Source organism: Oncorhynchus nerka, linkage group LG20, assembly GCF_034236695.1.
Source record: "Oncorhynchus nerka isolate Pitt River linkage group LG20, Oner_Uvic_2.0, whole genome shotgun sequence".
In the NCBI taxonomy this organism is placed as follows: Eukaryota; Metazoa; Chordata; class Actinopteri; order Salmoniformes; family Salmonidae; genus Oncorhynchus; species Oncorhynchus nerka.
The window spans coordinates 83,774,145-83,788,027 of record NC_088415.1 but is presented as its reverse complement, the minus strand read 5'-3'; the positions used below and the strand labels follow the sequence as shown (position 1 = coordinate 83,788,027).

Genomic DNA, 13,883 nt, shown 5'->3' with positions numbered 1-13,883 from the left:
AGGCTCTGATCAGGCCCTACACCCAAACAAGGGCACTGCGTTCATCCACCTCTGGCCTGCTCGCCTCCCTACCACTGAGGAAGTACAGTTCCCGCTCAGCCCAGTCAAAACTGTTCGCTGCTCTGGCCCCCCAATGGTGGAACAAACTCCCTCACGACGCCAGGACAGCGGAGTCAATCACCACCTTCCAGAGACACCTGAAACCCCACCTCTTTAAGGAATACCTAGGATAGGATAAAGTAATCCCTCTCACCCCCCTTAAAATATTTAGATGCACTACTGTTCCACTGGATGTCATAAGGTGAATGCACCAATTTGTAAGTCGCTCTGGATAAGAGCGTCTGCTAAATGACTTAAATGTAAATGTAATCTCCTCTGTGGCCCCAGAGCTGACCAGCCGCTATCTGGATGAGTGACCGCCCTGTGGACCGAGGTGGACAATGCCTGGACACCTGCTAAATGGTAATAACACAGTATTGTGGATAGACCAATTACCCTCACGGGTACTAGTTCCACAGATTTTTAGTACCCGCATACAACTAACTGGTTGTATGCTGGTCAGGGGGGCCTGCAGTCTGCAGTCCTTTGCCAGGTAGGTCCAGAATGCCTGGATGGTGGTCCTACTCTGCTCCAGGAGCCTGGAGAGCAGGGATTACATGGCTTTGTGGATCTCCTCCCTGCCCTCTCTCTCCAGGGTCTCCTATGGATGGTCATAGCAAAAAATGTATCAGTCTTACAATGTTCCATGTAGAAAATGGTTCAGTGAAACACAGTCTGATAAAGAATAAGATATTAATGATCTACAAGGTCATCTCTGCACCCAGAATCCAATCGGTTGCCATTGAGATGTCTGGGCAGAATTTCTTGACCTGTGAACGTGATTCAGAATCCCAGAAGCCTCGACTCTGGACATGGCTCACAGTTAGTATAAACAGCAATGTCATGTCTCTGACTGATTAAATTATATAACATGCTATTTTATCAAATCGATTACCTAACGTTTAATTGATTACGTGATTGAATTAAACCATTAATAACCTGGGTCACCACGGAAGCATTATTTTAAATCGAGCGGCTATCTCTTGAATCCACTCTCTTAAAGATCTGAAGATCTTTTATATCAATAGCAGTCAATTATTAATCGTCACCTCGATCGGTCTCATTCTGCTTGTCGTAAGTACTTGGTTATCAGCACTAACCCTAGCTAACAAGTTGAATCAGCAATACACAAATTGAGTTAATTATTTATTTACTAAATACCTAAATAATCACACAGAATTACATATATATATATATACACAGGATAGATCACACATTGATTACTAATAATGTCATGAAACGCCCATAGTGGGCTAACCCGATATGATGGCTGGTTACACAAAGGAAGGGGTTGGGTTTGAAGGAAAGAGCGGGAGGACTGAGGGACAAAGAGATTGGGTCTCTATCGGTACTTGAGAAGCTATGCTACCGTAACTACAGAATCTTATGCATTCTAATAACCGCCCATTCGGAAAAGGAAAATGCAAGATATATATATTTACGCTGAGCTGCGCTTCGATAGATGGGTCGAATTTCTTAGTGTTGTAGAGCAGATACATTAAAGTACCCTGTCGTTATTAGGAGATTGTCTGTCCTTTCCTAGGCCACGTAAGTTTACAGCTGCAGCTGATAACTTGACGTCTAGGAGGTATCACTTCTTCTTTAATGAATAATCGTTCAAAGTTCATACCAAGTTGCCATAATCAGCTCGCACTGTGTTTTGGCTGGTCTAGTCGAAATTCACCATTCCAGTGTGGTGATCGTCACCTCCACTTTGAAATTCGCCCTTTTAAACGTTAGGACAGCAGTCCTAACATTCCTGGAATTAAATGTTAATTTCGTTAGGTTGTAGTTGAAATTAGCCCTTTTAAATGTATCGGGAACGTCATCGGGAACTGAGTTTGACTTCCGTCAACGGGCTTTTGTATTGGGGGAGAGAAGGGTGTGTTTCATAGTTCTCAACCGATGTCTGCTCACTTGGTTGTGGCCACTGAGTGAGCATAGTTTACTTATGAAAACAATTCTCTCATTTAGAAACTAAAATTACAGTTAATCTTTTCACAAATAGTTTCATATTTAAACATTTAAATTGTACAACAATTCCATGTGAATCGGATAACTAGAATATGTAGACTTTCCAAGATGCAATTTATGTCATCCTATCATCAGATATAATGTCCCAGACACCAACTGATCTGACATCATATTCTTTATGTACCAATGGACACTTTCAACTGGTTGAGAAAGGGAAATATTGTTCCAATTCCCAAATTTTTGATGTTACCATACTCTCTCTAAGTTAGCGAAGGGCTTTCCAAGAGTCCATTCTGTAGAGTGGAGAGAAAAGGGGGAAAGGTATTTATGGGGGGGTCATAAACCTCACCCAACAGGGCAACGTCATGACAGTAAGGTGTTTATTAATACTTGAGTTAAAGCTAGAGATATGTTTTTTGCATGTGCTGCATCTCAATCCACCACATCCACCTATGCCACAGAGCTACAGTGCTGTTTGTCAGATAGGAGACATGCCAAAAACAGTTTAGTTATCCGAACAGTTTGGTTATGCTCTACGACCCCCCACAAGTGCCACGGGATTTGTCGGGAGTCTTTTGTCTGTAGCATCCGAACCATTTGGGCTACAAACGAATATGACCCCACTGTAGAAAGTGTAGACTGTCACAAACACGAGGGTGTTCACATAATTCGTCTGAAGGTAACTCATATAAATGAATGGAAGTATGGAGGCAGTTTTGTGCCAACAAAAATAAGGGGTTAAATATGTGTCAAGCTTTCTTATATCTCCTAGTTATAAGACAGACACTTCAAAAACTCGTTCCTTATGATTCATTTTTTGACTATCTTTTTTGACATTTATGAATGTGTTAATCAATGCGTGTCTATGGACAGATTCAATATTTTATAACATCATTTTTAAATAGAAACTTTTTTATACCTAAAAGGGTCCTTAAATTAAAAATCAGATACCTAAATGAGCCATGGCATGACCATCTTAAAATAATTCCATATGTAAGTTTATAATAAGGTTTATAAGTTAATATAAGTTTATAAGGATCTATATCTTATTAATCATTTACATTTTTGTCATTTCACAGACTCTCTTATCCGGAGCAACTTACAGGAACAATTAAGGTTAATTGCCTTGCTCAAGGGCACAGGCATATTTTTCATTTAGTGTGCTTGGGGATTTGAACCAGCAAGCTGGCCCAATGCTCCTAACTGCTGGGCTACCTGCCACCCTAATTAATAACTGTTAATACATATTTTAAAAGTTGTTTGAATAATTGTCCATATATATTATGATTAATGAATGACGAGAAAGCTATTTATAAATGACTCATTTACGGATTATTTCTGGATGATATTAACAAGTTTTACCGAGTAGTGAAATTATTTCAGGAAGTAATTAGTCAAACAACTTCCTGCTCTACACACACTAACACACACTCAGAGTGGTTCTCATACACACTGCAGGAGCAGACCTTCCTGTACTGGGGTGGTAACTGGACGTAGAAGTATTGAGGGGACTGGAGTAAACAGGGTGTACAGCGTCTAAAGAGACTTGAACTAGCTGGGAGCCACAAGTCATCATGGTTATCCTGCTGGTCCTCACACTGAAGGTTGTCCTCCTCTTAGGTGAGTACATCAGACTGAATGAACACATGTCCAGTGTCTCCTCTCTATAGTTGGATACATTTGGTTGTAACATTTTACAGTGTAACTCGTTCAGAGTAGAAACCCCTCTTACAGTATGTGAAATGGAAGCTGGGGTGTTTGTACTATTTGTAATGAGACTGTTGGTGTGTCCTACAGCTGCTATGTGGAGTGTGTGTTCAGCAGAGTTGATCACAGTGGAAAGATATAAGGGAGGCAAGGCAGAGATCAGATGCCCCTATAGAGAGGAGTGGAGGAGCCACCAGAAGTACATATGCAAAGGCAGCAAAATGGAGTGTATAACATTTTTGGGAGACAATGATATTGAGACTGAGGATGAAGAACGAAGCTCTAAATGGAGATACTCCCTATATGACGACAAAGGGGTCAGAGTCTTCATTGTGACCATCACCAACCTGATGTCAGATGGTGCTGGAACATACTGGTGTGGAGTGGAACGATTTGGACTGGACCCTGAAGTGCATGGAGGTACTGTAAACCTCTGATTCTCATCCTCAAAACTTTACCACTTTCATACTCAACATTTTACATTAAACATTCCTAATGAGGTCTCTGCTACTGGCCCGAATCCTAACTTGAGATCCCTACACATTACTCAAGATTTCAGGCATATTTTTTATTGACTCAATTAGAGGTCGATCGATTAATCTGAATGATCGATTAATTAGGGCCGATTCCAAGTTTTCATAACAATCGGAAATCGGTATTTTTGTGCGCCGATTTGCCGATTTAAATTATTATTATTATTATTTTTTAATACTTTTATTTAACTAGGCAAGTCAGTTAAGAACACTTTCTTATTTTCAATGACGGCCTAGGAACGCTGGGTTAACTGCCTCGTTCAGGGGCAGAACGACAGATTTTTACATTGTCAGCTCGGGGATCCAATCATGCAACCTTACAGTTAACTAGTCCAACGCAATAACGACCTGCCTCTCTCTCATTGCACTCCACAAGGAAACTGCCTGTTACGCGAATGCAGTAAGTCAAGGTAAGTTGCTAGATAGCATTAAACTAATCTTATAAAAAACAATCAATCAAAATCACTAGTTAACTACACATGGTTAATAATGATATTACTAGATATTATCTACCGTGTTCTGCGTTGCATATAATCTGACTGAGCATACAAGTATCTAAGTATCTGACTAAGCGATGGTAGGCAGAAGCAGGCGCGTAAACATTCATTCAAACAGCACTTTTGTGCGTTTTGCCAGCAGCTCTTCACTGTGCATCAAGCATTGCGCTGTTTATGACTTCAAGCCTATCAACTCCCGAGATGAGGCTGGTGTAACCGAAGTGAAATGGCTAGCTAGTTAGCGCGCGCTAATAGTGTTTCAAACGTCACTCGCTCTGAGCCTTCTAGTAGTTGTTCCCCTTGCTCTGCATGGGTAACACTGCTTTGAGGGTGGCTGTTGTCATTGTGTTCCTGGTTTGTGCCCAGGGAGGAGCGAAGAGAGGGACGGAAGCTATACTGTTACACTGGCAATACTAAAGTGCCTATAAGAACATCCAATAGTCAAAAGTTAATGAAATACAAATGGTGTAGAGGGAGATAGTCCTATAATTCCTATAATAACTACAACCTAAAACTTCTTACCTGGGAATATTGAAGACTCATGTTAAAAGGAACCACCAGCTTTCATATGTTCTCATGTTCTGAGCAAGGAACTGAAACGTTAGCTTTCTTACATAGTACATATTGCACTTTTACTTTCTTCTCCAACACTTTGTTTTTGCATTATTTAAACCAAATTGAACATGTTTCATTATTTACTTGAGGCTAAATTGATTTTATTGATGTATTATATTAAGTTAAAATAAGTGTTCATTCAGTATTGTTGTAATTGTCATTATTACAAATAAATAAATAAATAAATCGTCCGATTTATGCATGAATTATGCGATCCTCGACAAAAGGGAACACATTTCATTCTGTGCTCCTACATGTTTGTTTAAAATTACAGATTGGTGTTGTGAAAACCCAGCTGAAGTGACAGGCTATGAAGAACGGTCAGTCTCCATCCATTGTATGTATAATGAAAAAAATGAAGACAATGAGAAATACTTTTGCAAAGCGAATACACTATCTAAGTGTCTAGTTGATGTAAAAGTGACAACAACCAAAAGCCAGAACGGGAGGTTCTCACTGTTCGACAACAGGACAGCCGGAGCATTCACCGTGACCATCACCAGACTAACCCAAGAGGATGCTGGGAGATATCTCTGTGGTGTACAGAACAACCACACAACCAATACCCTGTCAGCAGTTCAGCTTGTTATCAAGAGTAAGACATTTCTTTAATTTGCCTGTTCTGCATTGTGAGACATATTGATCAGGACACAGCTGTGTCAGTGACCACAGCTTAACTTCATGTGTGATTAAATGTACTTACTTAATGTACGTATGTATTTAGGGTATTTGCACCTGAGAGAGAGAGAGAGAGAGAGAGAGAGAGAGAGAGACACGAATGACAACAAAAATATCTCAACAGGAAGAGCAGAAACCACACTTCCTTCTTTACGCCTGTCAGTGAGTATCAAATCAAATTGTATTAGTCACATGTGCCTAATACAACAAGTGTAGACCTTACAGTGAAATGCTTACTTATGAGCTCCTAACCAACAATGCAGTTTAAAAAAGATAAAAATAAGAAATAAAAGTAACAAGTAATTAAAGAGCAGTGGTAAAAAAACAATAGCCAGACTATAGACAGGGGGGTACCGGTACAGGGTCAATGCACCGGTTAGTCCAGGTAATTCAGGTAATATGTACATGTAGGTAGGGTTATTAAAGTGACCATGCATAGATCATAACAACAGAGAGTTGCAGCGGTGTAAAAGGGGGGAGGGGGGCAATGCAAATAGTCTGGGTAGCTATTTGATTAGATGTTCAGGAGTCTTATGGCTTGGGGGTAGAAGCTGTTTAGAAGCCTCTTGGACCTAGACTTGGTGCTCGTTGCCACTTGCCGTGCGGTAGCAGAGAGTACAGTGAATGACTAGGGTGGCTGGAATCTGACAATTTTTAGGGCCTTCCTCTGACAACACCTGGTATAGAGGTACTGGATGGCAGGCAGCTTAGCCCCTGTGATGTACTGGGCCGTACACACTACTGTACCCTCTGTAGTGCCTTGCGGTCAAAGGCCAAGCAGTTCCCATACCAGGCAGTGATGCAACCAGTCAGGATGCTCTCGATGGTGCAGCTGTAGAACCTTTTGAGGATCTCAGGACCCATGCCAAATATTTTCAGTCTCCTGATCTGGAATAGGCTTTGTCATGCCCTCTTCACGACTGTCTTGGTGTGTTTGGACCATTCTAGTTTGTTGTCGACGTGGACGCCAAGGAACTTGAAGCTCCCACCTGCTCTACTACAGCCCTGTCGATGAGAATGGGGGTGTGCTCGGTCCTCTTTTTCCTGTAGTCCACAATCATCTCCTTAGTCTTGATCACGTTGAGGGAGAGGATGTTGTCCTGGTACCACACGGCCAGGTCTCTGACCTCCCTACAGGCCATCTCATCGTTGACGGTGATCAGGCCTACCACTGTTGTGTCATCGGCAAACTTAATGATGGTGTTGGAGTTGTGTATATAGTCTTGTGGTCAGGGTACATTTACATTTCAAACATTTCAGGAAGTACAATGAAATTTAGCTTCTCTTCAATGCTTTCATTACCACACTTCCATCCACAGTTTTTATGAAGATAAAAAAATTCACAACAGCTGTGATGGATTCAGCTAGTTTCGGGTACAATTGTATAGATATGCTGAGAGAGAATTTGTTCTTTTGAGATGGTGGGGCCTTCTTGTGTCGGTAAAATTAATTTTGCGAGATATAGTTGTGGAAACACCTTTATGCACAAATATTTATATAATAACCATCATATCAAAGTAAACTTTGCAGTTTATTAGGCTGCAGATGAAATAACTTGTGATGAAGTTCACAGGGTGGTGAAAGTACATGGTGATGAGCTTGATGGTTCTCTCCAATGACTATCGAGGGTCTTATTCTGGTGACAAATTGATTGATGTTTGACTGCCGTTTGACAAATATAAATATTCTTGTGCTTATCCATAATAATCTCATAATGTAGACTAGCCTACCCAGTACCCTCACAGTCTACTGTATCTATGGGTTGTTGGCTAGAGCACACATGCCAAGTCCAGCGTAGGCTCATTTGCTATTTAACGTAACAGTTTTTGTCAAAACTATCGGTGGAGTTGAAAATACGATGGAAACACATTGAACTTTCTGTTTTTATTCGGTAAATTAAAACTTAAGTAAAAAAAGTACATTTTGTGTGAACTACGTCATCACGCTCCGCAACAAGTTTGTTTAGTGGAAACCACTGGTTGAAAATTTCGCATATTTTTCTTAATGCAGATTTGATCACATTTGCATGAAACTCTGTCGCTACTTGGATGGAAACCTAGCTAATGACAAATAATTTTGGAATTAAAAATTGGTTTACTTTCTGAATTGACTGTAATTTAAATGGGATTGACCCCGACCCTGGTAGTATTTGAGTCATTTCATCTGTTACACACACATACTGTAATGTATGAGACACGCTCTCACTTTCTCTCCCTCTCAAACCCAGTTTCACCAACTTTATCATCACCACCTATTGCCACCTCCGTCTCACCATCATCCGTGTCATCACCATCATCCATCTTAACATCAACACACAACAGATCTGGTAAATAAACCTTGAGCCTTTTTACACTACGCTAGTTTGTAAACATATTTTTGTAGTGTAAAGAGATGTATCTTGCGTCAAATTTGACTTTGGAATCAGATTCCCAAGCCACATCCGCAGGTAGTGTGGGATACTACACCAGATTGCCCACTCTGAGAGGTATAGTAGAAAAACAGTGTCTCTCTGACAACACATGCCCCTGCAAGAATAACTTGAATACCAGAACACATCATTTATTGTGTTAGACAAATGAAGAATTAAAACCTTTTCAAATGTCAACACATTTGTGAATGAATGCATTACTCAAGTGTGCAACATTATGTGCAATATGGTTTAGATGGGAAGCTCCTGTGTAGTTTGAACTCTGAGAGGTATAGTAGAAAAACAGTGTCTCTCTGACAACACATGCCCCTGCAAGAATGACTTGAATACCAGTACACATCATTTATTGTGTTAGCCAAATGAAGAATTAAAACCTTTTCAAATGTCAACACATTAGTCTATATACTATGGTGTATACAGTATGCTAACAGCTGCACCCAGACATGAAGCATGAATGTTGGCCACCAGTTCCAAGACTAATGACAGGAAGTTAACATCTGATGTGGAAGAGAGGCAGATCTTACTTCACAGTGTAAAAGGCCCTATGTAAGTTGAACAGAAGTGCTGATTGTAAAGTATGTGTTCTAATGGTACTGTTTGTTTCTGTGTTCAGATACATCAGTGGTCATCATAGTATCTGGGACTCTGGTCATGCTGCTATTGGTGCTTGTGGTCAGCCTGTTCATAGTCTATAGATGGAAATTCAACAAGGAAACAGGTGACACACACGCACACACTGTGTCAAATAAGGGGGAATTAATATTTTTGCACCCAGTTTTCATTTCAAATAAATAATTTGCATATACAATCCTCCTTTGACCCTGGTTGAGAAATAGAGGTCTCATTGTGAACAGGGCTCGGAAAACCTCCTAAACAGACTGCTGCATCCCAACAGTGACATGTGTGAATTGTATGACACTGTGTGTGTGTGTGTTGTGTTCCACAGCTGACTCCTCAGCACCCAAGGTGAACACAGACACTGGGATCAACAGAGAGGTCAGTGTGTGTGCGCGGGCCTGTCTGTTTAACTGACTGAGTGTGTGTGTGTGTGTGTGTGTGTGTGTGTGTGTGAGCGAGAGAAAGAGAGAGCGAGAGAGGGAAAGAGGGAAAGAGAGAGAGCATGTTCTAATCTATATTCTTCCCTCTCTCATCATGTCCTCATGTCCCTCTCCTCCTTTTCCTCCTCTCCAGGGTTGTCATGGTGATGGTGACTATGAGGAGATAGAGGACTGCCCCCTACAGTCCAGTTCAGGTGGTGAGACCACCGCCATCTACGCCACCGCCAACTTACCCACAAGCACCTCTGACTCTCTCAACTACGCCAACGTCAACTTCCACAAGGTCCCCAGCTGCTCCAATGAGGCCACTGTCGCCATCGCTAAAGAGGGCACTTCTCCTGGTTACTATGCCACTGTCAACATTGGTCAAAGCCCCGCCTACTCTACTGTCAATCATCCACACAGCACCTCTGAGGCTCCTCCCATCTATTATACAGTCAGCAAACCCAGAGATGCCTGAGTCACTGACAACCAATCACATGGGACATATACACACGGGCAACAAATCATAAGTGACATGTTATTAAAATAGTTATAACTATATGTTCCACCGACAATTTTTAGAAAACAGCTACAAGATCAGGGCCTGAGTTCCCGATAGCGATGGAACTTAGGCTTACAAGTGTTTTAACGATGCATAGTTCCTACAACGGCCGAATATGTATCTTGCGTTTTCTAAAACACCAAACAGGGAGAACATTCGCTAAGTGATTCATTGAAGAACATTTACACATACTCAGAACATTGCTTGGTGTAATGGTGCTGCAAGTGATATACAACATGCTAGTGATATACAACATGCTAGTGATAGACAACATGCTAGTGATATACAACATGCTAGTGATATACAACATGCTAGTAATATTCAACATGCTAGTGATATACAACATCAAATCAAATCAAATCAATCCAAATGTATTTATATAGCCCTTCGTACATCAGCTGATATCTCAAAGTGCTGTACAGAAACCCAGCCTAAAACCCCAAACAGCAAGCAATGCAGGTGTAGAAGCACGGTGGCTAGGAAAAACTCCCTAGAAAGGCCAAAACCTAGGAAGAAACATAGAGAGGAACCAGGCTATGTGGGGTGGCCAGTCCTCTTCTGGCTGTGCCGGGTGGAGATTATAACAGAATATGGCCAAGATGTTCAAATGTTCATAAATGACCAGCATGGTCCAATAATAATAAGGCAGAACAGTTGAAACTGGAGCAGCAGCACGGCCAGGTGGACTGGGGACAGCAAGGAGTCATCATGTCAGGTAGTCCTGGGGCATGGTCCTAGGGCTCAGGTCCTCCGAGAGAGAGAAAGAAAGAGAGAAGGAGAGAATTAGAGAACGCACACTTAGATTCACACAGGACACCGAATAGGACAGGAGAAGTACACCAGATATAACAAACTGACCCTAGCCCCCCGACACAAACTACTGCAGCATAATTACTGGAGGCAGGAGGGGTCAGGAGACACTGTCGCCCCATCCGAGGACACCCCCGGACAGGGCCAAACAGGAAGGATATAACCCCACCCACTTTGCCAAAGCACAGCCCCCACACCACTAGAGGGATATCTTCAACCACCAACTTCCCATCCTGAGACAAGGCTGAGTATAGCCCACAAAGATCTCCGCCATGGCACAACCCAAGGGGGGGCGCCAACCCAGACAGAATGACCACATCAGTGAATGAACCCACTCAGGTAACGCACCCCTTCCAGGGACGGCATGAGAGAGCCCCAGTAAGCCAGTGACTCAGCCCCTGTAATAGGGTTAGAGGCAGAGAATCCCAGTGGAAAGAGGGGAACCGGCCAGGCAGAGACAGCAAGGGCGGTTCGTTGCTCCAGAGCCTTTCCGTTCACCTTCCCACTCCTGGGCCAGACTACACTCAATCATATGACCCACTGAAGAGATGAGTCTTCAGTAAAGACTTAAAGGTTGAGACCGAGTTTGCGTCTCTGACATGGGTAGGCAGACCGTTCCATAAAAATGGAGCTCTATAAGAGAAAGCCCTGCCTCCAGCTGTTTGCTTAGAAATTCTAGGGACAATTAGGAGGCCTGCGTCTTGTGACCGTAGCGTACGTGTAGGTATGTACGGCAGGACCAAATCAGAGAGATAGGTAGGAGCAAGCCCATGTAATGCTTTGTAGGTTAGCAGTAAAACCTTGAAATCAGCCCTTGCTTTGACAGGAAGCCAGTGTAGAGAGGCTAGCACTGGAGTAATATGATCACATTTTTTGGTTCTAGTCAGGATTCTAGCAGCCGTATTTAGCACCAACTGAAGTTTATTTGGTGCTCTATCAGGGTAGCCGGAAAGTAGAGCATTGCAGTAGTCTAACCTAGAAGTGACAAAAGCATGGATGAATTTTTCTGCATCATTTTTGGACAGAAAGTTTCTGATTTTTGCAATGTTACATAGATGGAAAAAAGCTGTCCTTGAAATGGTCTTGATATGTTCTTCAAAAGAGAGATCAGGGTCCAGAGTAACGCCGAGGTCCTTCACAGTTTTATTTGAGACGACTGTACAACCATTAAGATTAATTGTCAGATTCAACAGAAGATCTCTTTGTTTCTTGGGACCTAGAACAAGCATCTCTGTTTAGTCCGAGTTTAAAAGTAGAACGTTTGCAGCCATCCACTTCCTTATGTCTGAAACACAGGCTTCTAGCGAGGGCAATTTTGGGGCTTCACCATGTTTCATTGAAATGTACAGCTGTGTGTCATCCGCAAGGCAGTGAAAGTTAACATTATGTTTTCGAATAACATCCCCAAGAGGTAAAATATATAGTGAAAACAATAGTGGTCCTAAAACAGAACCTTGAGGAACACCGAAATTTACAGTTGATTTGTCAGAGGACAAACCATTCACAGAGACAAACTGATATCTTTCCGACAGATAAGATCTAAACCAGGCCAGAACTTGTCCGTGTAGACCAATTTGGGTTTCCAATCTCTCCAAAAGAATGTGGTGATCGATGGTATCAAAAGCAGCACTAAGGTCTAGGAGCACGAGGACAGATGCAGAGCCTCGGTCCGATGCCATTAAAATGTAATTTACCACCTTCACAAGTGCCGTCTCAGTGCTATGATGGGGTCTAAAACCAGACTGAAGCATTTTGTATACATTGTTTGTCTTCAGGAAGGCAGTAAGTTGCTGCACAACAGCTTTTCTAAAATTTTTGAGAGGAATGGAAGATTCGATATAGGCCGATAGTTTTTTATATTTTCTGGGTCAAGGTTTGGCTTTTTCAAGAGAGGCTTTATTACTGCCACTTTTAGTGAGTTTGGTACACATCCGGTGGATAGAGAGCCGTTTATTATGTTCAACATAGGAGGGCCAAGCACAGGAAGCAGCTCTTTCAGTAGTTTAGTTGGAAAAGGGTCCAGTATGCAGCTTGAAGGTTTAGAGGCCATGATTATTTTCATCATTGTGTCAAGAGATATAGTACTAAAACATTTGAGCGTCTCTCTTGATCCTAGGTCATGGGAGAGATGTGCAGACTCAGGACAACTGAGCTTTGAAGGAATACGCAGATTTAAAGAGGAGTCCGTAATTTGCTTTCTAATAATCATAATCTTTTCCTCAAAGAAGTTCATGAATTTATCACTGCTAATGTGAAAGTCATCCTCTTTTGGGGAATGCTGCTTTTTAGTTAGCTTTGCGACAGTATCAAAAAGGAATTTCGGATTGTTCTTATTTTCCTCAATTAAGTTAGAGAAATAGGATGATCGAGCAGCAGTAAGGGCTCTTCGGTACTGCACGGTACTGTCTTTCCAAGCTAGTCGGAAGACTTCCAGTTTGGTGTGGCGCCATTTCCGTTCCAATTTTCTGGAAGCTTGCTTCAGAGCTCGGGTATTTTCTGTGTACCAGGGAGCTAGTTTCTTATGAGAAATGTTTTTAGTTTTTAGGGGTGCAACTGCATCTAGGGTATTGCGCAAGGTTAAATTGAGTTCCTCAGTTAGGTGGTTAACTGATTTTTGTCCTCTGGCGTCCTTGGGTAGATAGAGGGAATCTGGAAGGACATCAAGGAATCTTTGTGTTGTCTGTGAATTTATAGCACGACTTTTGATGTTCCTTGGTTGGGGTCTGAGCAGATTATTTGTTGCAATTGCAAACGTAATAAAATGGTGGTCCGATAGTCCAGGATTATGAGGAAAAACATTAAGATCCACAACATTTATTCAATGGGACAAAACTAGGTCCAGCGTATGACTGTGACAGTGAGTGGGTCCAGAGACATGTTGGACAAAACCCACTGAGTCGATGATGGCTCCGAAAGCCTTTTGGAGTGGGTCTGTGGACT

At 42.0% G+C, this 13,883-nt stretch overlaps 1 protein-coding gene across 1 annotated transcript; it reads left to right on the top strand.

Annotated features, from left to right (window-relative positions):
* The first annotated feature begins 3,508 nt into the window (after positions 1–3,508).
* Positions 3,509–11,588, top strand: LOC115101824 (CMRF35-like molecule 8). The gene is made up of 7 exons (XM_029621299.2): positions 3,509–3,693; positions 3,871–4,200; positions 5,700–6,020; positions 8,331–8,429; positions 9,145–9,249; positions 9,478–9,527; positions 9,723–11,588. Exons 1-7 carry the CDS (start codon positions 3,648–3,650, stop codon positions 10,047–10,049), a joined length of 1,278 nt encoding a protein of 425 aa, XP_029477159.1. The 5' UTR covers positions 3,509–3,647; the 3' UTR covers positions 10,050–11,588.
* Positions 11,589–13,883: the final 2,295 nt, after the last annotated feature.

Bases quoted from the DNA above. Each gene is read 5' to 3' on its own strand.
- LOC115101824 (XM_029621299.2), top strand. From the start codon at position 3,648: ATGGTTATCCTGCTGGTCCTCACACTGAAGGTTGTCCTCCTCTTAG. The intron at 9,250-9,477 runs GTGACACACACG...TGTGTTCCACAG, and splicing joins GAAATTCAACAAGGAAACAG to CTGACTCCTCAGCACCCAAG. The intron at 9,528-9,722 runs GTCAGTGTGTGT...CCTCCTCTCCAG, and splicing joins ACACTGGGATCAACAGAGAG to GGTTGTCATGGTGATGGTGA.